The 26,633-nt window shown below is 42.0% G+C and overlaps 1 protein-coding gene across 2 annotated transcripts; it reads right to left on the bottom strand.

Annotated features, from left to right (window-relative positions):
• Positions 1–734: 734 nt before the first annotated feature.
• Positions 735–26,633, bottom strand: tesk1b (testis associated actin remodelling kinase 1b). 2 transcript variants are annotated; one of them, XM_061031885.1, is made up of 11 exons: positions 26,406–26,633; positions 25,013–25,681; positions 10,927–11,048; positions 10,722–10,770; positions 10,191–10,337; positions 8,968–9,050; positions 5,266–5,356; positions 4,176–4,259; positions 2,993–3,079; positions 2,810–2,906; positions 735–2,714 (listed from the first exon to the last, which is right to left on the bottom strand). In XM_061031885.1, exons 2-11 carry the CDS (start codon positions 25,211–25,213, stop codon positions 1,540–1,542), a joined length of 2,136 nt encoding a protein of 711 aa, XP_060887868.1. In that variant the 5' UTR covers positions 25,214–25,681; positions 26,406–26,633; the 3' UTR covers positions 735–1,539. The 2 variants fall into 2 exon arrangements, with proteins under 2 accessions (XP_060887868.1, XP_060887869.1); XM_061031886.1 differs by having other exon boundaries at positions 26,410–26,633.

The raw sequence follows: 26,633 nt of genomic DNA, 5'->3' as shown, positions 1-26,633 counted from the left end.
ATGGGCACGAGTGGCATATGCCGATCTGGTCAATTCATTTTTTTGTTGAGCTAATCTGCTTGTTAGTGTATTTAGTTTGCATGACTATGCAAACACTTTTTTTTACCCTTTTTTTAAATTGTTGTTAGCATATCAGCTGTGAGGACGGTCGTGTATGCTGCCAGGCTAAATAATGTCAAAATGCTAACGTTTTGATGGCCAGTTCACTATGCTTTCCATTTTTGTTAAATGCTGTGCAAAGGGTGTTTTATTCAAAGTTATACCCAACATGCCTACATGTTTATGCTTAAGTGGTATTATGTTTACCACACCTACCATTATTTTATTCATAAGCATGCTTACATTTGTATACGTGTTGTACGGGATGGTGCAGGGTCATTTTATAAATGTGTTGTGGATTTAAAATGTGATTTTGAATCTATTTGTTCATTCTTTAATGAGTTTGTATTGTGTTTTTTTTATTTGTGTCTTCTGTAAAGCACATTGTGTTAACGTTTGTATGAATTGTGCTACACAAATAAAATTGAATTTGATAATGAGCTTCAAGTGCAGCGAAAGCTGATTGGAGTATCACTTGTTTTTTTAGGTATTTGGTCATAAAGTGTTTTTTTTTAACATCCATGTATTAATAAAAAATAGTGTTATAATACACATTTCTGTTAGATTACAGGAAAATCCAGTTGAGAGTCTATTTTACATGACCCTAGTTGACCACAGCTAAATGCAGGAGGACGTCACTTCATTCTATCTTTTTATTCAATGTCATCTTTAAATAATAAGAATCTGTACATCTCTTAAGCAGGTCTTTGACCATTCATTCACAAAAGTAATTATGACATCAATATTATATTTTCCTTATTAACAACAGTAATAACGCTGAAGTGCTTAAACAGGCCAATAAGAGATCATACAGCCACAAAGGAACGGTGTACTGCACACATCCTGTTACTCTCTCTTACACACACACGCACACACACACACACACACGCACACACACATCCCAGCAGTGCACCATACACCTCTTGATAATCAAATACATTAAAGCCAAACTGCCTGCTCATTCAAAAACAGCACCAAAACATGAAAAGTAACCGCAGCAGTTATAATACTAAGCTCAACATTCCTCTTTTCAGCATCATGATCATCGATATCATCAGTCATAAGAATCTTTACATCTGCAAATATACACACAAAACTAACTGGGGCCCCAAACTGGAGTGTTCACATGCCGTACAGTTCTGGATGCTGCCAATCAGTCGGATCAACGCAGGCTCTGCTGGTATCTGGAGTTTTTTTTTCCACCCTCGGCCCAGCAGAGGGCGAAGTGCAACGTGATACCAGTTTCTTGTCCCACAGTTTTCAACCTGGAGAGTGAGTTCAGGTTCCAGATCTTGAGACCTAGAGCCTGAACCTGCACCAAAAACCTCGTCGAGAAAATAAGCGGGGGTATTGCTGCGTTAAAATCTGTGCAAATTATAAGGAGGCCCACTTAATTTCCATGAAGGAGCTTTTGGTGCAGAGCTTCCACACTTTAGGAGTTTATGTTTGCGCCTCCGGCAAAGCGAGTCCCGGCTCCAGGCTGGTGGTGGTCGTAGTGGGTGTAGGGGAAGGGGGAAGTCCTTTGGGTCCCGGACAGAGCAGCCCACGTGAGGCCGCGTGGTCCACGTTCAAGTTCTTGTAGGGATTTCTGCGCGGCGGGGCTCTGAGACACATCGACGGGAAGCGAAGTCCGGCGAGGCAGCACCCGGGACACGATATGACCTCCTCCTGGTCCAGAGAGTGTCCGCTGCCGGAGCCGAACGGGGACAAGCCGGCCGGGTCACTGGCAGGGGAGTGGTAACCGTTGTTGTTGGTCGAGGTTGGACTGCTCGCCGTGTTGCCGGCGTTCCATCCCAGAGGTCGACTCACAACCACATTGTTGTTAACCAAGTTGGAGAGGGGGGGCAGGCACGGGGGCCCGTTTGAAATAGCAGAGCCCCACCCGTTCGAGAACGGCGGCTCGGAGGGTTGATTAGGAGTCGAAGAATGGGAAGGAGGGGAGGGAAGTTTGGAGGAAGGAGATGAAGTGCTGTCTTGTGCTTCTGGGGAGCTGGTGCAGTCCATTGGCTCCTCCTCCTCCTCCTCCTCCTCCTCCTCCTCCTCCTCCTCCTCCTCCTCTTCCTCTTCCTCTTCCTCTTGGTCCAGTGAGAGAGGTTCAAGTGACAGAGGAAGACCCGAGTCACCCCCAAGATTAGTTCCACTCCCGTCCAAAATCTCCTTCTCTTCGTCCAACAGCCTCTCATCTTCGCTGACTCCATTCGTTTCAACGTCTACCGACTCCATCTCGGACTGGGACTCCTCCTCCATGAGGACGGTGTTCGGCGCCGACGTGAGGTACGGGGGAGGCGTGCAGGGGAGCGAGTGGCAGCGCCTGTGCCTCCTCGGCTGCTCCGCGCCCTCGGCCTCCGACGCGGCGGGGTCGTCGCAGTCCGGCGGGGGCGGCAGGGTGAAGGTGAGGGAGATGACCGACTTGCTGGGCGTGTCGAACAGCTTGATCTTGCCGCCCTTGAGGTCCTCCCTCAGAGAGAAGGGGTTGACCCGGGCCGGGGTCGCCATTTTAACAGAGGGGGGCGTGTCTTGGGGGTGGAGCATGTCGGATTTGCTGCGGGAGAGGCGAGGGTCAGACGGGAGGCCAAGGGATCGCCGTCGTAGGGGTCCAATAGCAGGACAAACAGCTTTAAAGAGACACGGGAACGGTGAAAGTGTTAGTATCTAGAGGGCTTAAATAACTTCCTGTTTGTTGTCTATAACGCATCTGATGATGACTCACCTTTGACTGACGGCTCATCCTTCTGTTTCCTGTCAGCCTGCCTCCTCTCCAGCTCTAACACGATTTGGGAGAAGGACGGACGGAGCTTCGCACTCATCTGGACAAAGAGAGAAAACAACATTAACGATTAAACAGATCGTGCTAATCACTGCAGTGAACAGAGAAGGCCGAGATGTTTCTTACGTTACAGCAGGAGACGGCAAGTTCCAGGAAGTCTGACGGACAGTCGCCCACCATCTGCTGAAAGGCCTCCACATCCAGACCAAAGTCCTGAAGGAGGAAAACAACACAGAATGATTATTCATTGGATGTTTTGAGAGAGTTTTAAAGAGCCGTGCAAAACTACCCCCTCACACCATCGTCTCCTTTATGATGATGTGACCTAGTTACAGGAGGCAGAGCAGCACCTGCTGTGCTGTTAAACGGCCACAAGGGGGAGAAGTTGCACCTTTTAAAACTTCATAGTGATGCTGTGTCCTACATCCACCTTGCATACTAATTGTGTGAAATATGAGCTTTAAGATTGTGATTCATTTTGTGTTTTTGCAAACTTGGGAAGATGCCAGAACAAAAAAAACAAATGTCAAAGTGCAAAGTTTAGATGCCATTGCACAAAGAGTGTAAGATTCTAAATTCAAGATTTTTATATTAATATATTTCGTCGATGCATTGCATTGTGGGAGTCCTGCACCTCTACAAAAATAAAGCTTTTTTAATGCATATACTACCATTTGAATATCCTTTGTTTTCACACTTTAAATACACAGAACACATAAAAACCAGAAAGTGGAATTGGTTGATTTACATCCATCTCTGACGAGCAGGAGACTCATCACTAAATGCGTCTGGGCCTCTCGGACTCAAAACCTGCAGCTACAACAGGCTACTAAAAGAGACTGGGACCTTCAATTGGGATTGGCTTTAATTTGAGTGTCTGATCAACACATCTTAAAAAAGGTAATACATTAATTTTGTCATTTTTAATCGAGCCATTTTGCAGTAACTTTTTTGAGACGCTGCAATTTAATAGGAAATCAAGTTTCCTGTTTGTCCAAACTGCAGCAATATCTGCACACTAGTTATTCCTTTTTTTTAAAAGATATTTTCAAAATCATTCAGGTTGTGGGGAAACAGTTGCTTAAAGTGATTTTGACATTTCTGCTTGCACAACCGTCATGTGCTGGAGGTTCTTATGAAATACTGAAACACTTCAGGCAGCAGATCAGGAACACTCCTACAAAGACTTCTTATCATCACTAATGCCTTTATTATAAAACACTGTGTGCAGGCACTACTGTGATAAAGAGGTCTGAGATGAGACATGCACGAGATGATGACTATGTGATGAAAACATTGTCGTCTGTACCTCTGTGCGTGGCAGGATGTCGGGGTCGGCCTGTATCCTCGCTATAGTCTCACACAGGATGATCCCGTATGCAAACACGTCCACCTGCAGAAGAGAGACGTGTGGATCAGAGAGAGAGCACACACTGAGAGGTGAAGTCCAAAACAGACAGGTAGAAAACTATCACCATTACATATATTTAAGTTATCACACATCTTTAATCTATGTGCTTTTATCAGGGATCAGATTTTCATTGCTATGGCAACAGGGTTAATTGGCTGTCCTTTAACCAAACCTCATAGAAATATTGCACATTTTTATTGAGCTCCCTTGACTAAAATCAACTGTAAAAAATATCATTTTATTTACTGTTTAATTTAGCCTGCAGGTCACTATTTTAAAAGTGATCTAAGTAATGCAGGTATTTAATTGTAGACAGGAATATCTGCATCTCTGATGTATGCTATGTTCTTTTGTCTCACTTTATCTCACACCCGGTCACTTTAACTTTCCACTTGTTGCACATCATGTATGAATGTTCTGTATAATTCTTGTTTGGCAGTTAATGGGTGTATAATTTATTTTATTCCTACTATGCAATAGTTGTAAATACATTGTATTTTTATTTTATTCCCATCTAGTTGTACTCGTATGCATGCTCTTCTTCTTGTCTCTTTACTGCTGCAACACTTGAATGTCCTCACCGGGGATCAATAAAGGACTATCTTATCTTGTTTGTATTATGTTAAGACTTCTCAATCTAATCCACATAGCCTGCTGGATCTTGTTTCTACTAATCTGTAAAGTTTCTTTTGGGTCCAGACCGTCTGCAGAACCTCCCAAATATAATCATCATGTCCAAAATGAAACCCAAACAGGCCATCATGATTCCCACTTAGCTGTACAGGAAAAACAGCAGCAACAAAAGGCCGTCAATTTGACCGCTTACATAACTACATTCCTGTTTGCCTTCCACATAATAACGGATCTATTCAATATTTATTGCTTCACTTCACTGACGGGTCTCTGGTTTTATTTGCTTTCATCACACCCACACTGGACCTTGAACTCTTGCAGCTGAAGGCTAATGAGGAAGACGCTCTGTCACTACCTTCTCATTATAAAGCTCTCCTCTCAGCACCTCCGGGGCCATCCAGTAGGGGGAGCCGACCACAGCCAGAGGCTCCTGATCCTCTTCCTCACTGCGTAGAGAGAGAGGGATGGAGGGAAGAGAAGGTTAGCTTTATTTTCTGTTATGGAAACTACAACACTTCAACAAAGTTGAAACCTATATTTAGTTTAAAGTCAGAATAATGTTCTCAGGTGCTCATGTGTGATTTAAAATGAAATTTAAAACAGCACTGTGATAATTTAAAAATGTTTCCTAAAATCTGACTTTTCAAATGATCTTTTTTTGTTATGTACATTGTTGGGCCTTTTTGCTTTTATCAGACAGGACAGCTGTAGAGAGACAGGATGTGTTAGGAGTAAAGAGTGATCGATGACATTCAGCAAAGGGCAGAGGTCGGATTCAAACCCACGGCCTTCTTAAATGTGATGGGGTTTTTTTTCCCCTAAATGTTGAAACCGAACCAGGACTTAGGCTGAAGATACCAAATTACCAACCAAAGAATGGAAAATGGGTCTATTGGAGAGGTGCCAGTTAACTTCTCGAGCTCTGCAGAGGTGCTCTTGAGCAAGGCACTGACCCCCCCCCCCCCCCCAACTTCTTCTCTCTTTCTTTGTGTGCAGCCCCGTCCCTCTGTCATCTGTATATTAGAGCATGTCCATAGGATCCTGTTTGTGCATGTGTGTGTATTCCTGGCCATTATGTATCAAGATCAATAACAAATTTCCCCTGAAGGATTAACAAACAATGTCTACTACTTCTTCTTCTTCTTCTTCTTCTTCTTCTTCTTCTTTTTTGTGGTTTGATGCTTTTCTCTGTCGTTTATAACCATGAAGAGTCTTTCGGTTTTGGACAAAACAAAACAATTAGCGGTGCATCGATTGTTGCAGCCTTACTAAAGTGATCGTTTATTGAAGATATCTTTGCCTGATTCCTTTGAGAAACCCAGCGTGTCAATGTCACCTTACGCTTTAAGTAAGTGTTGTGGCTTTACATAGTTGTTAAGGCAATATTATTTAGAAAAAAACAACAACAAAAAACACAAGAAATACAAAGGCTCAAGGTCAACAGTTACAACTAAATCAGTGCACAAAAGAAAATAATAAAATAAATTCAGACTTCACAAAGTCCTCTCAGTCATGCATGAGAAACGAAGAAGACACATTCTCCATTTAGTAGACCTGCACAAAACGATCATCGCAGATAAACAAGTTGCACAAAAGATTGTGAAACAAACCGACATCCCGCTCCATCTCAAAAACACAGAACCTATTCAGAGGTTTAATGTTTGTACACACATCCTCTGTGTCCAAGACACCGCAGTGTTTTTCAGTTGTGTGCAGATATTGGGCAATATTAAACACTCAAGTGTTCCTTCCTTTTCTTAAGGCCACACACACTCACACTCACACACATGCACACACACACACACTCACACACATGCACACACTCACACTCACACACATGCACACACACACACTCACACACACAAAAACATACACCCTGCTGTCAGACACTTCCTCTCTGTGCTATTTCCATCTGCTACTGTGGGCCATGATGCTGCAAAAACACAGCAGAGGAAGAGGCTGCAGGAGAGAGAGAGAGAGGAGGGACGAGAGACGGTCGAGTCTCCACACGTAAACAGTGTTTGAAAACCTGAAATGACAGAGACGAGTAAACTGAGCGTGTGCAGAAAGGAATGCTGGGAAAAAATAAACAGAAAAAAGTTAAAGCGACACAAAAGAGATGAGGACGTAAAGGACGGGAGAGATCCTGTGAGAGCAAATACAGGAGGAACGAGTGGAATAGTTTGACCTTATTTGGAGCTCTTTCCTAAACCTCCCCCCCCCCCCTCATCTCTTCTCCTCTCCTTCCCTCCTTCCTTCCTTCTCCTCCTTTCCTTCATGCCACAACCACAGCAGTGTCCCTCCAACACAAACACAGACTGAAGAAGGGTTGTCAATATCACTTTGTTACAAGAGACGACAGTGTTTGACTTCAATAGAAAAGCAAACATGCCCTTGAATGTGACAGCTCAACAGCTGCTATTAAAAAAAAGAGCGTCGAGCAAACAGACGATACATGTTTAATAGAGGCAGGAATGAATAAGCAAAGTACACAATGACAGACACATACAGACAAATATTGAAATCCTATCTTCTGTCTCGACGATGTAACCTGCATTTCTTCCTCACTTTCTTTAATTTTGACACACTTCCAAAAGCCAGAACCAAGTGTAGTCGGAGATACAAGTTTCCCACTCCTGAAAATGACACACGCACTTGTGTAAACACAAGAGGTGACCAGACGCAAAGAGGGGCAAAGGAAACCCACACTCGCATCAGAAAAAAAAAAAAGGGCAGGCTGGGTTACAGTGGCAGCTGCGTCGTCTCAGAGAGACTCGTGTGTTTACTACATGAGCGCAGAATAGATAGCATGCTTCCACTAAAACGAGCAGCTAATGGGACGTACGTGAGCGAGTGAGTGAGTCTACATTTTTAGACAATAAAACTATGACTAGCTAAAAGACTTTAAACAAAGAACACTGAAGGAGTTTGGAATTCCAAGTTTTAATTTCTTATATTTGTTTATGAATATTGAAAAAAAAAAAAATTCCTTAAACCAACACCTGTTCTATAATAACATTTAAGTGATAACAAGTAAAGATTGCTATCATATTGTCATTTATCTGTTCCATATACAGGCCGTTTCGAGATTTCCCCCTTGTGACATCACAAAGGGCAGTAACTCCTCCCCCAGGTGGGTGACACTCCCACAGATAGGTGTTTGTTCTGCCCTCTCAGTCTACCTTCTCACCTTAAACAATTTGGCATGGTGGAAAAAAGGCCTAGGCTACATCCCCTTCCAGAGAGGGGGCGTGGTCAGACACAGCTAATTTACATATTTAAAGGTACAGACACGGAAACAGACTGTTCTGAGCAGGGCTGAAATAGAGGGGTTTATAGGCATGATCAAACACAGGATCAGAGTGAATTTTTTAGAAAGAAACATGTTTTGGGAAGCTCTGAGACTTATTTAAACTTGTTAAAAAGCAGAATAATATGTGACCTTTACATTATGTTTTATATATGGATATGTTTTACAGCCATCTTTAACTCGAGTTATGCGCTTAATTCCTAACTTTATCTTCTCAGGCTTGGCGCTCTGTCCTCGATTTGCTATTATTACAGGAATGTGTTCATCTGACAGATGTGATGTCACTACTGGAGAACCAGCTGAAGGAAATAAAACTCATTGCTGTAATTTTTTCTGCGTCTTTACGGTCTGTGCAGGGCTGCAGTAAATTGATGGTGGTAAGTGCCACATAAATGTCACTGCATATTAAACACACACAGCTGCAAACACAATGAGACCGAAGCCACAGAGCAGCGAGTCAACACACAGCCACCAAACCTCCCTCTGACTTTAGAATTATATTAATAATCGTTCCCCAAAGTGTGTGAACACGTCGGAAAAACTTGAGCGGGGTTTGGTGTGAGTAATGTCTGTCCCGTGTGAGCGTCTCGACTGAGGCTGTGGGAGACATTTGTGGACACTTTGCTCGCGCAGATACGACATGAAGATAAATAAAAGAGAAGTGCAGGAATGTGATTTATTGAGCGTGACTTATCTTATCACACTGTTTTGATAGAAGGTTCGATGAATGGACTGTTACGGACTGACCTGTAATCTGGGATTTTCTCAGCCAGGCCGAAGTCTCCCACCACGCCCGAGCACACGCAGCCCTCCCAGCGCACCAGGCAGTTCTGCAAACAGGGGTCAAAGGTCACACACATCACGTCTACTGTTTACTGCTGTTAAGTGTGTGTGTGTGTGTGTGTGTGTGTGTGTGACAACATTCCTTTCTATACGCTTCTCTACGTCAGTGATGTAAGAGTTAACTGTGAAGCTTTGCTTTTACTTACTACAAAAGTTTTCCAAGTGACGTCATACATTTTCAGCCCTGGAGCAACAATCTGCTGATAGTTCCAAACTTAAATCCATGCAATCTAATCCCAAATGAACATTAGTGGTTGATTTTTGTGACATTTTCCTTAAGAAGAGACTTCTCAACATGCTAGCTCTGTAGTAGCTATACTAGCACTCTAGTACAATATTTCCATTGATCATTTTGATTATAGCAAAATCATTTCCAGCGTGTCAACGTTTCCCTTTAAAAACTTGAACACAGTGCGCTCCATTTGATATAAAGAGGAAGAAATACTTTGTCACTGGACTTTATAAGAGTTGTCTCATGTTTCTCCTACAACTGAGTATAAGAGACAATATGAGTTTTTTTCACGACATTGCACTCCACCTTTAAAACGTATTTCAAACTAAGAGCATTAATCATCAACTTTTTAACACATTCGAGCAAAGTCAGCTCGGCTTCACCGTCCTCTTCCGTCTCTTAGCCTCAGTAATTGTATCAAACAGAACAGAGACGGGCTAACTGCCAAAGTTACATAGTGCAGTAAACAGGCGACTGGGGTGCTCTGTGGACATGGGAGAGACACCGGTCTCCCTGTTGAAAGTTAGTGTAGTACTAGATTGAAGCTTCTGTTTAAAGGTGGGAGAGTTACAGATTGTTGCTTTAAACAGCTTTTTTAATACTTTTATAACCAGGAGTAGTTGGACGATCTGTGATGCATCTGCACGGTAAAAAGCTTAAATATGTTTAAGAGCTTTTTACTGTTTCTAAAATCTACTTTAAAGGAAAGCTGTTCACCCCACGTTGGGTTGGTGGGTTCATGTCACAGCAAATACCCGGTCATTATTGTGTGCTTCAAAATCTTATGAACAGAAATTGTATTAATTGAGTGGAGAAATCCCTGAGGAGTATCAGTATGTGCTCCTGTTTACTGATGTGTGTGTGTGTGTGTGTGTGTGTGTGTGTGTGTGGTTACCTTGGAGGTGAGGTCCCTGTGGAAGATGCCCTTGCTGTGCAGGTACTGCAGACCTCGGGCGATGTCCAGAGCGAGACTGAGCCGAACGCTCCACGACAGATACATGTCACTGCCCAACAGCTGCTCCAGGTTCCCGCCGTTTATGTACTGAAACATCAGGAGGAGTGACAAGAGGGAGGAGTTAAAAATTACACGCAGACTCAAAAAACAATGCTCAATGAGTTTAAGACTCTGAAATCGCTTGGTTGTTGATTTGAAAGATGCTTCACTTATTGTTCTGGGAAACAGGGATCAGAATGTCTCACTCAGCAGTAAATGTTTAATTTTCTCTTCTTATAGTCCGTTTCCACTGATTCACAGCGTTTTTATACTACTACTGAAGGAGTCCTTTAGTTTTAGTAGTGGTGAAAATATCTCAAACACTTAAAACACAAAAAAAATAAACAAGAGGGTGAGGCTACGGTGGGCATCTTTAATTTGACTGATTTGGCTGTCGTTAAGTGTTTAGCATCAGGTTAAGTGGGATCTTACCTCTGTGAGAGCGTGAAGCTGTCCCTCATGGACACACACTCCTATAAACCTGCAGGCGGAGCACAAACACACAACAACAGAGGATTACATTTCATAACAAGTCAAGGTTTCGCACGTGGACCAGACAAATGAGATCCAGTCAGTGCTGAAGTTTCACATCAAAAAAGGATGCAGGTTGAGTGGATACAAATTTAAATGTTTTTACCCGAGTATGTTCGGATGTGACAGCCGGTTCATGAGCTGGACCTCTTTCAGCATGTTGGCTCTGTTACTGGCCAGGATGTTCATCTTCAGAGCCATCACCTGACCCGTCACACGATGCTGCACCTGGATCAAAACATAGAGATAAGCACAAAACGACTCTTATTTTGTTTCACAAAAAAAACATTTAAAAAATGACGGCTATCAACTCTTTTTACACAAATAGAAATTAAGCTCAGGAAAATAACTTTTTTTAACCAAAAATCTGACAAAAAAGCACTTGCATGCATCAAAAATAACAAAATGGAAGTTTTTATTTTTTCTGCTGATGGTCTTGTTTGCTTTTGTAGGTCAAAGAGAGTCATCAGTATTAATTTCAGTGTGTTTCATAACAATCAGAAAACTCCTCACAGGAGCGTTATAACAGAGCATGTTGTCACATCGAACAGAACAGGCAAGCTGCATTGTATTCATAACCAAAAAGAAAACATTAAAAAGATAAATCACACATCAGTTAACACCGTGTCAAGTGATTAAAATGGAACTGTGTCATGCTGTTGAGTTAAATAAACAACTGCTTTTGGAAAGTGTCCATGAAACATGAGCAGTTCAGTCGGGTTTCTTTAATTGTTTTCGCTGCGTTCTGTGGCCCAACCGGCTGTCATGGCAATGGCTCCGTCTGGTATGGTAACCATGGTGACGTGGCATGCCCCCCCACCGCGCACGCCCCCCCTTCTCAGTCTGTATGTTAGTGTATATTTGGTTGGCAAGTACAGGTAGTTTGACTTCCAAAAGAAACGCTCACAGGCAGCAGATGAGCACTAAACACTACGGCAGAATGTGCAAATGGAGGAAGTCAGAGGTGTCTGTAAGTCTGCGTGTCTGAGTGTGTGTGTGTGTGTGTGTCTGTAAGTCTGTGTGTCTGAGTGTGTGTGTGTGTGTGTGTCTGTAAGTCTGCGTGTCTGAGTGTGTGTGTGTGTGTCTGTAAGTCTGCGTGTCTGAGTGTGTGTGTGTGTGTCTGTAAGTCTGTGTGTCTGAGTGTGTGTGTGTGTGTCTGTAAGTCTGAGTGCGTGTGTGTCTGTAAGTCTGTGTGTCTGAGTGTGTGTGTGTATGTAAATCTGAGTGTGTCTGTAAGTCTGCGTGTCTGAGTGTGTGTGTGTATGTGTTAGTTTGTATGTGTGTGTGTTAGTTTGTGTGTGTGTGTGTGTGTTATTTTGTGTGTGTGTTAGTGTGTGTGTGTTATTTTGTGTGTTTGTTAGTTTGTGTGTGTTATGTGTGTGTGTGTTATTTTGTGTGTTTGTTAGTTTGTGTGTGTTATGTGTGTGTGTGTTATTTTGTGTGTGTGTTAGTTTGTGTGTGTGTGTTAGTGTGTGTGTGTGTTATTTTGTGTGTGTTTGTTAGTTTGTGTGTGAGTGTTATTTTGTGTGTGTTAGTTTGTGTGTGTGTGTTAGTTTGTGTGTGAGTGTGTGTGTGTTAGTTTGTGTGTGTGTGTTAGTTTGTGTGTGTGTGTTAGTTTGTATGTGTGTGTGTGTTAGTGTGTGTGTGTGTTAGTTAGTGTGTGTGTTATTTTGTGTGTGTGAGTGTGTGTGTTAGTTTGTGTGTGAGTGTGTGAATATTGCATGTGATGTGATTGCAGAGAGAAAGTCCAGTTTTGTGTGTCAGCATTAGATACTATTAAAGTGTTCGTCTGTAAGTTTCATTATATTATATGTTTAAAGACTTTATCTGTTTCACACATTATGACATAATGAATTATCTTTCTGAAACATAAAGTTTAAGATCACTAGAACAACGATAAGCCTGTTTACAGCTGTGATTATGGTTATCAGTTATTTTAATAACCCTTTAATTGTTTCAAATGGTTGGTTACATTTTTGTTCATGTGCCAATATATAAACTTTAAAGTATGGGTCGGTATTAAAGCTATTAAAACCTTACTGCAATCCATAGCAGTTCTATGTCATCCCTTCATTTGTTATGACCCTTTGTCCATTACAATTCTGAGTGAGGGTAAAATTGCAAAAGATAAAAGAAGATGGACGATTGAAAGGAAAGTTTGAAAGGTAAAAATCAGCTTAGCCACTTTGGAGAGATCAGTGTGTGAGAGAAAGCAAATTATTAAGACGATTCTGGGTATTAAATTATTGAGAACAATATTACCAACCAATTTAAAACAGCAGTACAAAACCCTAAAAGCCGTGTGATTGAGCCATAGAAACATACACTAACATGTTATGTTCTTAGAATATTTTCTGTATGTAAAACGTTAAAAGTGTTTATTACTCCATGAGTAGAATACAGCCGAGGCAAATTGAACCCTCAAATCAAGCTTGATGCTAAATCAGCCTACTTACATGCTCATGACAATTTTTTTCCCTTAATGCAATGTACTTCCCAATAAACAGGCCATGTGAGTTTAGCTTGTTAGCATGCTATCATTCACTTATCAGCACTAAATACAAGAACAGTAGTTCTTTAGTTTTGCAGGCATTAGGTGAAATACAAAATTATATTCTGTGCATTCACACAACAGCTGATTTGCATTTTTGCTGCAGGAATCAGGCTTTTAATGCATGACTGCAAACCCAATAATAGACCTAATAATGAAGCTGAGCTTGCGCAGGAGGGTTTCATGTTTTGTTTCTTCATTAACGGCATGAGTGTGCAGTGAAAAAGTCTGAATGAGGGAGGAGGAGTGTTTTTCTGTGTGTGTGTGAGAGAGGTCAAAACCTGAGATGAAGTCAGTGTGACATGTTAGCATAGATCAGGCTCCGGATCAGAGTGGGGATGATAGAAAAAACCCACAAAGCCTATTACAGGGCAGGGTAGAGTTCAGCGAGTAATGCTATAAATACACACACACACACACACAGAGTCTAGGCTAGGGCAGCCCTGTTCATCTTAACTTCCAGTCAATGGGAGTCGATCTATGCTGCTCTAAATCCACTTGAGCCTTTGGCAAAGTGTTGCACACACACACACGCGGATGCAGACATGTTAAATCACATTTCTCTCTATCTACAGCACTTAGGAAGAAAATGACGGTTGGAGTAGCACGGTAAACTAAGTAATCTTGCTGATTTCGAGATTTCCTTACACGCACCGTCAACTGCTTCCATTCACCGTATTTCACATGGCGTCAAATTTCCTCTGATGTCACGCTCATGTGGACTTCTAGAGGTAAATTTGCGAAATAGAGAAATAAAGAGACACTGGGCCATACTTCAAGCTAAAACAACACAGTCTACTTCATAACCTGTTATGAACCAGCTTCAAGTAGCGACTCGCCACTTCTTAGCTAACTCAATTTTCCATCGTAGCCTTCTTTTTACCGTTCTACCACTTCCTAGCTAACGTAACTATTAAAGTTAAAACTCCTTTGACTACTTTGAAGCTATAATCAGACCACAATTATGCTTCCTAGCTAAAACCACTCTTCTATTGTATCTTTCGCTCAAGGAATATTTGTTAGCTACCGTCAGACCACAGCTAATGCTAGCATTAAGCCACTTCATTGTCGCAAGCTAGGAATCTTTTTTCTACTGTATCCTGTAAAACAAGATGAATGTTAGCAGTCAACAACATCTTACTTTAGTATTAGCTTGTTTACATATATATTAATGTTTAAACACATTCGATAGCTCTATAGCAGGGGTGGGCAACTGGCGGCCCGGGGGCCACATGCGGCCCCCATCAACCCTCAACGTGGCCCTCGGGTCAAATTTTTACAATTAATTGGAAACAAGAAGAAAACATGATGAAATCTGCCATGAAATCATGAAAACCAGAAATATGTCCATGATAATATTTGATCACTTGTATATGTTGAGTTCAATTTGAGACATAATCGACTTTAATCGTTTTTTGTATTCTACAATTTGGCCCCCAGGCAGTGAGAATTAAACGAATGTGGCCCTCGCTGTGACCAAATTTGCCCATCCCTGCTCTATAGCCACCATCAGACTTAAGCTACATGCACGCATGCTTGCATACGGGCAAGATTACGACGTACCGAGCTAACATTTAAACTAGTTAATAAAATGTCAACACGTAGAGCTATAGCATAAATAGCCTCTTCATCATCATCCCTACATGATGAGTGTTTCTGACTATTAGCTGTTTTGATGGTAGCTAATAAGTTAACAAATAGGCCTTTCTGGTTTTTTTTTTTTTTTTTATCTTTTCATGGTATTTAAGATTGTGATCAATCAGGTGGGGAAATATATTTTTTAATTCCCTACATTTATATTTACGGAAACCTGAAACACAGCCGTATTAGCGGTGTGTTGAAAAAAGAAGCTTCCCTGCCTGAGCGTGATTCTTGAGGTAAATAAACGTAAATGTGAATTTTAGCAAATGGCAAACTAGACTGTGGATTTACTTCACCCTTGTCTAATTTTTCCCCCCTTGCAACATCTGCTTTCTCACTTATTTGAAGAAACTCTTACATACTCTTCTGGAATTACAACAGCCATACACACACACACCAGTGTTTCCCCTACCATTATATATATGGGCGGCCCACCCCCCAAACAGCCCCCCCCCCGCCCACCTTTTTAAGATTTATTTTTGGGCTTTTTGTGCCTTTATTGTAGAGATAGGATAGTGGATAGAGTCGAAAATCAGGGAAAGAAGTCATTTAAGGATAGCTTTCCGATAGAAAAGGACAGCTGCCATTAAAAGTAACACATGAACACCAAGATTCCTTCAAGTGTTTGTGTCGCCGTGTCGGCTTGTCGGCTTGTCCCCCCCCCCAACGCTTTAAAACTAGGGGAAACACTGCACACACATACAGTACACTAAAACATACACATTAACACACACACACACACACACACACACACTCTCTCTGACTCACATGAGCAGGTTACAGTGCAACCGTGGGCCAACTGCTGAGGCAGCAGTGGTTGGAATTGCAATGCTGCCAGACACGACTGTTTTTGTCCCGACGACCTGACAAATAAACAACCTCTCACTCATCATCATCATTACAGGATGAGAGTGTGTCTGACTCACAGGGCAGCATTTTCTCAGGTGTGTGTGTGTGTGTGTGTGTGTGTTTTGCCATTTGCAAACCTCAACCCTGAAAAGCATGAGCTATGCATGTTTTGTTTTTTTTGTCCAAAAGCTTTATGCCAACCACTATGTTGGTCATCGCCATGGACTTTCCACAGGAATGCTGATGCCCTTGTCTGTGCAAAACTGTATGACATGAAGCAATCACACACACACACGACAGACTTCGGCTCACATGCACGCTCCCAGACACACCCTAAATCTCTCCTTCAAACACACTCGGCCTTGCAAAGTGCCACTGTCAGCAGAGGAAAGGTCACAGGCATCTTTTGCTTCTCGCTCGGTGCAGCCAACATGTGCAGCGATGTCTGTTATTACCCGGGGCCAGACGGGGACGACTTCTACACAGGGAGAGAGGGAACGAGAGAGAGAGAGAGAGAGAGAGAGAGAGAGAGGAGGAGGCTGTGTCGGAGACTGCAGATGGAGGATGCACTCAAGGACAAGAAGAATGTGTTTGACTTTTAAGACATGTGTTCCACAGAGTTTAAGCTTCTTTGCCAAATGTTTTAAGGATGAAACAGACACGGGGCGATTCCTCTAATTCAATAAAAAACTGAATCCTGTTTATTAGATGTTTCAATAGATTTTTCTGTATTGGACCGTAGCTGGATTTTGAAAATACTTAGCTATTCTAATTCTCATCTTGCACATTTTCTTTTACAATCAAACTGCTAGGGAAATATTGAGGCATACTCTAGCTTAAACGCCTTTCAAAATCAGCCCTAACACCAAATCCTGCTTCCTCTATTTATGATCTGAACCTAGAAAAAAAAAAAAAAAAAAGAAGCAAATTCATGGTTTCTGACCTTCAAAAATCCCTTTCTAAAAAAAGATGAAACACCACAAATATGCAAAAGAATATGAGGGCATGAGCTTTCTGTCATAAATTGTATAGTACAGCCCTGTGTTTACACATGTCTGTGTATATGATAACTATGTCTTTACTGGGTAGCTAAAAGAATGTGGACAAACATTTTCAGGTGTCAGCCATTTAAGTGGAATTGCGACTGTAAGAAAAAGATGAAATCACATGTTGCTGCAGAGGTTCAGGGGCGTAGACCACACAACAAAATGTACAAACACACACATTACTGTACGGCTTTGCCTCTGGACACTGGGTGAACTCTACAAGGCATCGTTCTCCATTGTGAATTACAAGGTTATGTCACAGCTGATGTTATCAACCACCAGCTGGATGTATACATAACTGAGCCTCTCCAAATAAAAGCCGGAGACTGTTTGTGGAAATAGATCATTCTTTCTAACCGTAAGACTGAAAATCAAAACAATAAGCTGTAAATGTTTAGCTAGTTCTTGATTCATTGCAGTATTTACATGATAAAGTATCTGCCCGGTCTGTAACCAGGCAGATACAAAAATAAAATCATCATTGCCCTTACATGTGCAACTTTTGCAGCATTTTTTTTTATTTTGCACAAGACTAAAGCAAATTTGTGTTAAATCAGCACTTCAAGAAAACGCTCCAACTGCTTTGACAAGTGAGCTTTGATGAGCTGGAGTGTGAATTGAGCGTGAGTAAAAGTCCCCGAGGGGGCTGGACTCCACTCACTACATGTGTGTGGAGAAAATTAGCTTCTCCAACAAAACATCTCAGGGCTTAAGCCTCCCGCCTTAGGCTCTGCTCTCTGGTGAAGCGAGAACCAGCAAAACAAAACAAAAAAAAAAAATTGTGAGTGCTTCAAAGGGAGAATGTGAGAATGTGTGTATGTGTGTGTGTGTGTGTGTGTGTGTGTGTGTGTGTGTGTGTGTGTTAAGCCCAGCCAGGCCGGGTCCATCAGCGAGCGAGCAGGGAGGTCCCCGACCCCCACCCAACACCACACGATTCTGAAACCTTACCTGATCCAGGAGGTGAAGAGTCCAGGTAGCAGACAAGCTGACACACAGTGGCCTGATCGCTCTGTTCCACAACAGCAGCACTGGGCTGATCACACACACACACACACACACACACACACACACACACACCTCCTTCCTCCTCCTCCTTCAGCACAACATGCACGGGCCTAAACATGAGGGGGGTCACTCGAGTTCAGATACACAGAAAGTCTTGTTTATCATCACAGACTTGCTGATTGCTTATCGTCTGTTTTTTTAATTTTACGAGTGACAAAGTGAGTGGCAGCTTGAAGAAAAGTGAAATCTGAATTACGAAGATAAGAACTTTATACGAACAAGACTTTAAAGGGGCAGTCCAAATCATTTAACCAAACATGTTTTTCTAAGAGAGAGTGGGGAATGACATTCTGGAAAGTAGCCAGAGGTTGGATTCGAACAAGGGCCGCCCACTTAAGCCTCTGTACACGCGGCACGCAAACTAACCACACGGCCGGTGGCGACCCCGGGTAACAATTTGCAGTTTGTGAAATAATTGCACTCATGCATCCTGATATTGTTTCCTGGCTTATGTTGAATAGCTTTATGAAATCTGAGAAAATAACCCCGACGATGTCAGAGTGAAGTCATCAGAGATCTCTCAAGATCGAGACATCTGACATGAAATATGTGAAGCCAGGCACAGAAAAGGTGAAGAAGACAACATAAAAGAGGTTGTAGAGACTGTATTGAGTTGCATCATGGGATATCTACTCTCCAGTGTTATATGAAAGCGTTTCTTGCAAGACTCACAAACAATTTGCAAGTGAAATGCGATTGGCCCAGTGAACGCTTTGTAGCAGTTTTCATTACCAGTAAGTCTTTGTGACTTTAAATTGAAACTACCTTCAAATAATGTTTTATTTGGAAGCGCAAAAGCTAAAGGGCAAGGGGGTTTCTGGGAAATGAATGTCCTGCTGCATCTTAAAAATGTTATCTTGCACCAATTCAAATCCACGAGTCATCGCGATTTCCAAGACATTTTAAAAAGGATTCTCTCTAAGGATCAAACTGAAACTAAACTTTGTTTTAGCAGAGCAGTGAAAAGACTCAAGAAAGTAAGAATATACAAATATGACGATAATATATTATAGAATACGTATAAGAAACTGCAAAAACATAATAGTTTTTACAAAGTTTGACAAGTAAATTTCCCCAAAAGTCCCCCCAAATTTTCAAAATGAGAAAGTTTAATAGTGAAAGTTCTCAGAAGATTTTAAAAAAGACAATTACCCACAGTTTCCAAAAACGGCTGAAAGTTTCCAAAAGAAAAAAGTTGTGACAGCTAATGCGCCACAGAAAATTCTGTAATACCAACTAGACACAAACAGCGAGCGCTTTGTTTACCCTCCTGCAGGGGAGCAGCCTTCCTCCGAGTTCAGCTTAAGAAGACCACACTGCCAACATGTGACCGAGAGGAAACACTCATTGTGTACTGATGTAAACACACACACATACAGTGACTTGAGACAAACTGTATAACAACACTGTCCTTGGAAACAAGGGGGGGGGGGGGTCTGAAAACAGATAATGGTGCAACTCTTGCCTAACACTTCTCTATTTTAATCCCCAGTCAAGATGAAATATTTTAAGCACTAAACACTGCGGTTCAAGTGAAGACAGGCACATCACAGGCTCAGCGTTTTCCCTGTTTGTGTGTCCGCGCAGAACGTAAACAAAGTGAAACGCTTTGTGTAGCGAGAGGCAGCAGAGCAGGAACAAGGAGGTAAGAGTGTGACACTGTGCCGCTGACGTTCAAGTCTGTACTGGCTCCCCCATACCAACACCGCCATCCAATAGCAACATGGACACACACACACCCACAGAGGCGCCTAATCATGAACACTCAAGCGGATCACAAGCTCACAGATGACAGCTGATGATGGATCGCGGTTTGTGTTTTTCTTTCCTCCTTTGTTGTCTTTTTACCTTCCCAGTTCCGATGTTACAACAGCGGGAATTTTCCTGAGCACTGGTCACATCTCAACACGTCCTGAAGGGAACCGTCTCGAAATCAGGGCGTCTTCCACAACTTCAAGACAAGTGGTTGAAATCAACTCGACCAGATAAAAAAAAAAAAAGATCCCGTCAGCTCAACCCAAAAAACAAATCGCCGACAATAAATCAACTGTTCAGAGTATTATCTGATTAAAAAGATGAAATATGTCATCTGACATCTTATTGGATCTGTTTCCACAATTGTTTTTCACTTCCATAAACTTTAAGCAACTTTTTTAAATCAGCGCTGAAGTCGGCAGTTCTCAACATTTCAGGAAACAAACTGAAATCTATTTAATGTAATTAAGAATATATATTTTTTTAATGACGTTTCATTCATTAATTTGTGACTCAAGTTTCAAGACGTAGAACTTTTTCCTCATACAATGTGATTGTTTAATGACTTTACTATTTTAGAAGATGATAACAGACCATAATGCTGAACTGTCGATGCTTACAGCAGATACAGTATAGAAACACACAAACCATGCGCTCACACTGTACACACAAACACCAAGGCTGTGTTTGGAAAGACATTTTCTCTGTCACCAGCAGCTGCCACACACACACACACACACTCACACTGACACAGACATAAACACACATGAACCCTTCATTCAGCCCGACAGTATTTGTCTTATGGAGTCTCCAGTCTGTTTGAATCCCCTCTTTATCCAATTATTCCCCTGCAGCTTATTATCATCATCACATCTCGTGTGTGTGCATTAAAGCGACCACACACACACGACACATCCAGACACACACCTTCCTCCATCACTAGACTCTAATCAGGCTAATTACCATGATGACTAGCTTTTTCTCACTGTGTGACTCACGGAGATGTGTTTAAAATTTCAGTTTCACGTCCCACTTTCTGCATCAATTACCAAGACATTCAGATCAGGCGGAAAATGATCGAGAGAACGGAGCTACGAAACTCTTCTCTTCTACCTGCGCCGTGTTTTAAGAACCAGGGTACGACCAGGTGCACTGAAAAAAAAAAAAAAAAAGATAAAGCTTTGAGTATTTATGAGAGAATAATAGTTTTGTTTTCATCCGTGGAAAAGATGCCTGACATCAAAACAGATTATTAACATTTGACGAAGGTCTATTGTTTTTAGCCTACATTAGCTTGAGGCTAATTAGGAGTACATCCCTGCAGATATTATCCATAACAGATTGCGACGTAATAAGATCAGCTAGGATGGGAGGTTCCACTTTGTCTACAGGGGGCGCCAAAGGAAGTGCAAACAGAAGATTCCTCACAGGAGCTTTAAAATCAGTTGTGCTTTTTTTTTTTTTTTTTTTTAAGATTAAGATGCAGCGTGTTAGAAGCTGAGTTTGACATGATGCAGCTGATGGGTTGAATTTGTTACTTTTGGCTCTGCTATCTTAACTTTGGCTACAGATTAAAGCACAGATACACATTGGTTAGTTTTAACCTCCTAATCTTACTCTTTTAAAAAAAAGCATTCTGTTTCAAACTCCTCAAAACAACATGGTGGTTTTGTAAAGGAAATAGCGATTACAAACAATGACAACAAGCTGCCGCTGACATGCAGAAGACGAGACTTCTAACTTGAAAATGCAACACTGAAGAACTGTAGGAAGAGCTTCTGAAACGCTGCTGTCTTATTTCCATGTCTCGTGTAAATTATGATGAATGAGAAGCAAATGTAAGAACACTGTCCTGTTTTTTTTCTTTTTCCTATGACAGCAGGTGCAAATACAAAATCTGTATTTGCACATATAGCATAGGGATTTATTATCAGAAAAGAAACAGCAGGAGCATGAGCCAGTAAGAGGATAATCTTACTAGAAAGGTGTCCAGCTTGATTTTGAAAGAAACCTCCCTGGGAAACATTAAAGATACATATAAAAAATGCTTCCTATAGTTAACTGAACTGCAGATTTTTATTTGCCGATTAAGCCGTTTTATTGCTTATGAGCATTTGGATTTTCCGCTCGACTTTGAGGGGGATAGAAAAACCAAAACAAAAGCCGGAGTCTTGCACAGGGGCCAAGCGTAACCAGGAACCTCCCTTTGAAGAATATTAAAAAGGAAGACGAAAAACAGCACCTGAAGGATTTGTCTCGACACGTGTGCTCCCTTCCTTTCACCTCTCTTTTTGTCTCGCTCTTTTGTTTTTTTTAAGGGTTGCACAATTGCACAATGGAGAGGTGAATGGCTGCCTGTCTGCCTGCCGCGAGCCTCCATTGATCTGCACAGGGAGCTGAAGCTCAATAACAACAGCACACACACACACAGTCACACACACAGTCACACACATATGGCAGGAGGCCAGAGCCTTTTGTGTCTAAGTGTAAGACACCCATTTCAGAGCCTGAATGCTTTGCGTGCATGTTAGCAACTGCTACATCTAATACACAAACAGCCGAACGTTCAGGCCTTTTCCTCTCAACCGATCCAGGAAACAGGAACAATCATTCAGTCAGTCACGTCAGCAAACTTTTTAAATAGGACTGATAGCCGCGGTAACAATTTTGCATTTATATGGCACCATCAAAAGGGCAAAGCAATGCAAACCTGAGTGCCAACTTGACAAAGTGGCAGTAAACAGAGTGACATTTGCATGCTCATTGGCCATTCAAAGGGCACAGCAGAGGGAGTGGCTTCAGACGACTAATTGCCTTTTTCTTTTTTCCCTTCAGAGAGTCGAGCACAAAGAACCAAGAGTGAATTCACAACAGAAAGACTCTTAGGACATGATATGAAGGTTCACTTGAATAGGTCTTTTTATTAAAGGCTTAGCAGTAAGTCTTACTCTTCAACACCTCCGCCTTGCCAATTCTCAATTTGAACCACTAAAGGTTAAACCTTTATTTATGCAAAATGCCAAACACTTAGAGCGTCTAATGTGGAATTACAAGAAACAACACGATTCAGAGGTCAAACAACGCAAGAACATTTCAGAACTTTTCATTAAAGTAACTCCACAATTTCCTGAAGGCTTCCAGGACAAACTTCCCCAAATGTCTCAAGGACTCATTAAAGTAATTCTACTAAAATTTTCAAAAGATTTTGTAGAACGTTTGAATGATAAATTTCCCAGGAAATCATCCCCAAGTTATCAAAAAAAGTTGTAGGCAAACGTCAAAAAGTTTCTTGAAAATTTGCAAAAGTTTTAGGAGAATTTCTGAAAGTTTTCAAAGGAAATTTCACTTTAACTTCTCGAAGAAAATGTACAAAAGTGTTAGCCCTGGGTTCGAGTCCGACCTGCGGCAACTTTATAACATGTCATTCCCCATTGCAATCTTCTGATTACCTACTCTACCCTAACCACTGTCCTGTCCAAATAAAGGCAAACTATTCCAAAAAGAAATCTTTAAAAAAAAGTTTGCAAAGGAAAAATCTTGAAAGTTTTCAAAAAAGTAAAATTTACAAAATCTGAAGAAGTAATTTGTTAAGTTTTTTAAGGAAAATGTCCTAAAGTCTCATCAGAAATTTGCCTTAAAGGTTAAAAAGGTTTCTGAAATGTTTGAGACAAGACCCAGAACTCCACGTGAAGAACACACTGAAACCTTTGTGACCTAAAGAAAATATCAAATAACAATTAAGAGACATCCATCAAACTTCATCGAAGAGCCCTTTAAGTCAATCCAGCTGTGAACATGAACAGCTGTGCGAGAAGACTTCTGTGAAATTAAGCATCACCACTAGCAGTTACTTTTACATGTAAGCTGTGATCATCCTGAGTATTTATTTTACCACCCCTAAGATAATAACACAACAAAGTCTGCATTTAGAGTTAATTTTTTCATAAATCATGCTCTCAGTATTCTTTTAGGGTTGGCTCTTCAGTCCGCACCGCTCTTTTTGTAAGTTTCATCATAGATAAAATAAGAACCTTTTTATTTTATCAAGATGTTTTTCTGCAAATTCAGAGGTTGGTTCTTGTTGTCTTCAGTTAAACACAAAATTAATTCAACATTACAAACTTAGAACATTCAAAAATGGAGATCAGCAAAAACCCATCCATCAACCCACTTTGAGCAGAAACCGCTCGTTTCAAGGTTCAAACCTTCTTTAATTTAAAAGTAAAACATCCAGTTTATCAAAGTGCAAAGCAAGTGACACATTTGATTACGTCCCAAAAACAGGATAATAAAGTTCCATAATCTAACATATTGTTTGAGCTCGGAGTCTCATTAAAAAAAAAGAGACTTGTTTATATTCCTATTTCATTCTAAATGCGCCTGCATATGTTTTAAACCGAGAGTGGGGCTCTATGGAAATTCAAAAATACTCCACTTCACTCTTCAAATTATTCTTTTCATTCTCATACATCATTTTAAATCAAGTGTCGGACGGTTAGTTGGAAAAAAACAACTCTCAAAGACAACACCTCTCTGGCAGTTTTTAGACAAGTTGATTAAATAAAGAACTTCGGATCTATATGAGTCATAGTTGCACTTCTAAAGTCCTAAAACACTTGAGATAAAGCATGTTGAGATACTTCCTAAATGGTCCTTGAATGCATCCCGAACACTTACTAGAAACCTGTTTCATATCCATGCTTACTAAGATTTAAACATTTGACTTCTGGATGAGAGCTGCTCTATCTGTCCAGCTCCTCTTTGTGTTTAATCTCTCACACCATCACACCCGCTCTCTATGTGACAGCTCAGTGCGGGTCATTGATGAGGCGATGCTCAGAATTAGTCTCCATGGAAGTGAAGAGCAGCGTGACAAAGGGAGTGTAGTCTTACCTACACGTGTGCCCGCTCTACCCGTCCTGACTGTATCCACTTACACAGACACACTGCATGTCCATCTCACACGACATGTGGGTCAGTGCAAACATGTGCAAAACAAAAGACGGGACAGTAAAGGGGTACATTTCCAACACCAACTTCCGCTTGCAATTATTCAGCGACTATTTGGTGTTTGGTGTAGGATGCACTGGTTGCCATAGATACGACTTTCATAAAGGGCGAGGGATCATGTGAGTTAATGGGAAGTTATCACAACTCGCAGAAAAAGTTTAGTTCTGTTCACACTTTTGTCATGTGATCTTAAATTTTAAGGCACAAACTTTGGTGTAACCAAGACAACCAGGAGGATGTAAAGTTAAGCCTCGAGCCTGCAGCATCTGTCTCACCTTAAACACCTCAGAGAAGAACCCGGCTCCGATCTTCTCGCAGCTGAAGTCGTCCAAGCGGGCCAGGCTGGACACGGCGCTCCTCAGGGCCCGGTACGAGGACGGCCGGATGCGGTTGGTCCCGTGGACGCTGTGCATGGGTGGCTCCGGGTCTGCTTGCAGCTCAGGCTCGACCCTCTCCGTCTCCATCCCCATCTCCATCTCGGACTTCCCAGGAGGAGAAGGAGGAGGAGGAGGAGGTGGGACGTGGGACGTGTGCGCACTTTAAAATCCAGCCCGACTAAGTGTTTACATTTCCCATGGCTCGCTGCAAGACCACAGCTCGCGGGAGGTGATAAAAAAACTCTCAATGGAAATGTCGCAGCTGTAGTCCGAGCCCGGTTTCGGGGGCCTAATTCCTGTAGTCCGGAACCAGCTGGTGCACGTCGGAGTCTAACAAACTACGCAGCTGCAGCGGTGCATCCTGCAGAGTCAGTGCGCAGTTTGGATGAAGTCCCTCATGCCGTAAAAACTGCGCAGGCTCATGCTGTCTCCTCTGTCTGTTTCCTCACTGTGCTCTCTCCTCCTCCTGCAGTGGAAAAGGGCCGGGGCTCCCCTCCTGTTTCCACCAATTGAATACCGGGTTTCCAGTGCGCACGAGCCGCCCCGTGACGCTGCGGCCTGTTAAAACTGAAGAGGGAGAGTGAAGAAGGGGGGGCGGAAACAGGGGCGTTAATTCACTAAATCATGAAGAAGTGTATGACTGATCTGTCTCAACTGGCAGAATAATGATCTGATAAGCGTGGCAACTTATTCAAGACTGCAAAGAAATGTCTGCGGATGACGCACATTTCTTACACGCAGCATGCCTGAACCTTTCAAAAACGTTTTTTTTTATATATATATCTTCTATCTGCATCGAGACAATCAGAGGAGCATGTGAGAAGATCAATCATGTCATTAAGAAGAAAAACAAACCCATTTAGAGAGTTTGAGGTCGTTAATGAGGTTGTGAGACACGTTCACTGAGATAGCAGTGATAACATCAGTGGGTTGATGAAGCCTGCACTCTGCACACACACACACACACACACACGCGCACGCTTTAAAACCGATCCAATCACCCGGGCAGGAACACTTCATACAATGTGACATTGCTCAAACACATTAAAAAGATCCACAGTCAGCCTGGACGAGCTTACTGATGCCGTGCAGGAACCGGCGTGAACCTGCGTGTCGTGAATTATGGATGCAAAACTGAGCTGAGTTTGTAGGCTCGTCTGTCACGGACAAGTGTTTCACACAAATACACAAATGCAAGCTCAGAAATGCAGAATTACATCGGATACATGTCACGAAATTAAAAAACTGCTGACGCACCGACAGCTAGAAGGCATTGAGGCGCGCGCCACACTTACCTGAGCTTCTCCAAAAAAAAAAAAACCCACAACCTCCACATGCGCCGGTGTCCTCTGAGACCCGGATCAGCTGCGGCGTCCTGTTACAACCAGCTTCTGTTTTACTAATTAATCATCTTTTTTTTTGCTGCCACACACACTCACTCACTCTCACACACACACGCGAGGTTTCGATGGTTTCGTTTTACGTCCTCTGCGTCTTCCCTCGCTGTGCATTAAGGAAG

This window comes from Labrus mixtus, chromosome 23 (assembly GCF_963584025.1).
Source record: "Labrus mixtus chromosome 23, fLabMix1.1, whole genome shotgun sequence".
In the NCBI taxonomy this organism is placed as follows: Eukaryota; Metazoa; Chordata; class Actinopteri; order Labriformes; family Labridae; genus Labrus; species Labrus mixtus.
Note: the sequence above shows the minus strand (reverse complement) of the source record. Positions and strands in the feature narration are given on the sequence as shown.